The 3,663-nt window shown below is 36.3% G+C and overlaps 1 protein-coding gene across 1 annotated transcript in view; it reads right to left on the bottom strand.

Moving 5' to 3' along the window:
* Window positions 1–801: 801 nt before the first annotated feature.
* LOC137633498 (uncharacterized) overlaps window positions 802–3,663 on the bottom strand; it is a 19,576-nt gene continuing 16,714 nt past the window's right edge. Inside the window, exon 2 of the mRNA XM_068365795.1 lies at window positions 802–3,656. Coding sequence (XP_068221896.1) covers window positions 802–3,656 — 2,855 coding nt within the window. The remainder of the gene's footprint in view (window positions 3,657–3,663) is intronic.

Here is a 3,663-nt window from a genome sequence, read left to right on the forward strand (position 1 = left end):
TTTTCACCACATTTAACAACAATACATTTAATAACATCACATTTTATAATATATAATACATTAACAATAATACATAGTCATAGTGCAATGAATAATAATAATGCAAAATGAACAGCACACGACAAATGCATACTCGCTCAACTTACAATGTGACCGCCCATTCTTAGCCATGGTAATTAATTGAATACGCCATCTGTCTATACACTGCCACCGACACTTGTCAGTCATAACACCGTCCTGCACTGCTTCCCCGCACCAACATAAAGAACTTGCTTGAAGGATTTTCGGTATCAAACCATTACAATTTCTCGTGCCAGTATCCTCATTATGTCCCCGAATACAATGACAATACCAACATTAATGTAAAGTTTACTAATAAATTTTCATAACAAATGCAGAACCAGCCAATTGTAATTTACACAAAAAAATAACACTGCATCCTGTGACATGAATATGTCAATCACGAATGGAAATTACACTACAATAATCACAACAATGACAACTGAGGCGGTGAAAAGTACAACTAAGAAAATCCCAAGGACGGTAGAATTTTGCGACAGTCTCCTATCCTTGGAACAATCCGACAGTACTGCAAATGCCGCTTCTAACTAAAGCAACATGTTCAGTAATTTCGAATATTCCAAAAGTTACAATATTACTAAATACAATCCCCAATATTTATCCAACTTTACATGTACATGAATTTCATTAACTGGAATATTACTAAAACCACATAAATACAAACTATTATGATGATGATCATAATATACTCCCCCCACAATAGATTAATGCCACTTAAGTCTACTGTTCTTCCACCGGAAGTATCACCACTAATCTATGCATTGATCTGGTCATTAGTTTATCAGGTTCTCCTAAATACCGTTTTCCAAACTTATTTATCTTATATCCGAGTATCATATCCCTTGTTTTACCATCTCTTCCTTGCATCCCTTCTACCACTTGCGCTAATTTCCATTCTCCTCTCAATGCATTTTGGTCATTAACAAGTACAATATCACCCTTCATTACACTTCTTACATTCACATGCCATTTTTGTCTTACAATAAGAGTTGGAAAATTTTTCATCCATTTATTCCAAAACAAATCTACTATTTTCATCTTAGATGCATATGACTTATTAAAACTAACCCTCTCATTCCAAAATCCACAAGGAGTTTCGATAGTATATCGACCCAATAGTAAATCATTAGGTCTTAACACAGTCCCTTCGTTAAAGTTTTCCCCTGGTTTGAACCCAATAGGCCGTTCATTCAACATATTGGCAATTTCATACATTACAGATTGTAGTTCCCCAAAAGATATGACTGATTCACCTATGATTCTGGTAAGTGACCTCTTCACCAGTCTAATTAATGACTCGCTACAAGCGTTTTCCGATGGGGCATCAGCCGATTTATTAAATACCCAGGTTAAACCTTTAAATTTTCCAAAGTTAAACACAAAACCTTTATTCCAATGAGTAACCATTTCTCTCAACTCCTTGTTAGCAGACACCAACTGCGTACCGCTATCACTGTAAAGCTTCTTTGGAAAGCCTCTTAGACATGTGAACCTATTCAGTACAGTAAGAACGTTCTGAATATCATAACCCTCAGAAATGTCCAAATGTACAGCCCTTGTAGCCATGCAATTTAAAATTACTCCAAATATTTTCCTTTTCACTCTCCTTTTGACAGTATCACAAACCCAGAAAGGGCCAAAAAGATCTAGGCTAACATTATGCCATGGAGGGCATGGTTCAAGTCCCTCTTTTAGGAACTCTCCCATAGCTTGTGATGTACAGATTTTGTCTATTCTTCGACACACTACACACAGTTTTCTAATAGATTTCATAGTTTTCCTTGCTCCCAATATCAAATATTTCACTTGAGCTCTAACAAGACTTGATTCAACTCCACTGTGATCCCTTTGATGTATGTGAGACAGGTATATTAAAGAGAATGGGTGCTTTGGTGGGAGAAGTATAAACTGATTCTGATCCCAATTGTCCTTCAACCATTTGGACATCCTGCTACCCACTGTGATTATGCCATCCTCTCTCAACACTGGTCCTAAACGTCTATACCTCTTTTCCCAGTCTTGTGGCAAACTTGCTTGAGCGTTTTTGACGAAATACAACTCTGCTTGCTGTATCTCTTCTGTACTAGGATCGCACAATATAGCCTTAAACGATTTTTTCTTTATTGCACTAATAATTCTAGCCATTACTGATAACAGTCTTTTCACATTGCTAAATCTTTGAATATCAATCAACTGTCTACTTGAATTAATTTCTCCTTCATTTAAGGCCCCTCTTGCAAAAACAACATCAGGAAGATCAGGTACTGTACTCTGTTTTACAGGCGATTCTGAGGAATCTTGATACAGGAATTCTGGACCCTTTTGCCAAACAGATTCTGTGTCTAATTCTCTGGGGTTACATTTCCTAGTAGTCAAATCAGCATTGTTTTCTTCATCATAAGTTAATCCATCTTCAATGAGTTTGAGCTCCCTTTCTTCCCTAATACTTAAATTTTCTTTTACTGAACATTCTCCACATTTGCAACCTCCACATTTTGGGATACACTCCATTCCCAAACTTTCATCTAAGAAATAATTCTCCACTAATTTACCCACATTTGGTTTAGCCCTGAAATGCCAATCAGTAGTGTCATCGTAGCTTATATGATTAATTTGAACACAGTACTTCTTTTCACCTTCCTTCTGTTCCAATCTACCCCTAATGCAGAGTCCAAAATCATTGGACAATAATTGAATATTATCTACTGTTTTTATGACTTGTGGCAATAAAGTACAGTAATCTGATCCTATTAGCAGCTCTATACGTCCCTCCGGCCTTTGAAGGTATTTCTCCTGCACTTCCAGTCTTCTTGCTATTTCTCCCAAATCCATACGATGATGAACAGCAGTTATCTCAGACACGCCACAAACTTCTATAAGTTTTTCTATTCCTGCTTGATCCCTTAATGATACTTTATAAACACAACTAACCAACTCCTCTGTGTGATCACCAACTTTAGTCATAGTTAATTGTATAGGAATACCTTTGAGTCCCAGTTTCCTTGCCATTCTAAATGTAATTAAACTGATGTTACTTCCTGCATCATACAACGTGGGGATAGACTTCCCTTCACTGTTAACAAACCCAGTCATCAGAATTGCACCTTTTTTACTTAAATAGTTACTTGTGGCATCAATTGTTAAATAAGTTGGATTGTTAAATAGTGTGTGTAAACTTGAATGATGATGTTTGCCACACACCTCTCCATTCACCTTTACCCTACATGTAAATCGTTTCTCATAATTCCTCGAGAAATGTCCTGTACGGAGACAGGAGTAGCAAACACCTTTTTGTCTTAAAAAGTCCATCTGATTTTCAGCTGACCATTGCTTAAATGTCATACAATCCTTCAATTCATGAGATTCACTATCATGGACAGGACAATTTTTTCTTTTCTGATCACTGTTATACCTTGTTCTATTAATTCCACCTGTATTTTTTCCTTCGCTAATGTGATATAAACTGGTTAAACATTCAGATAATTTATTTTGAAGTTTCTCTTGTCCTATAGCCAACAATTTTATAGCTTCTGCTAATTCATTTTCCTTTACAAAGTCCCTTTCCACAGTATGTACTGTTAC

The sequence above is a fragment of the Palaemon carinicauda genome, chromosome 43, assembly GCF_036898095.1.
Source record: "Palaemon carinicauda isolate YSFRI2023 chromosome 43, ASM3689809v2, whole genome shotgun sequence".
Lineage (NCBI taxonomy): Eukaryota > Metazoa > Arthropoda > Malacostraca > Decapoda > Palaemonidae > Palaemon > Palaemon carinicauda.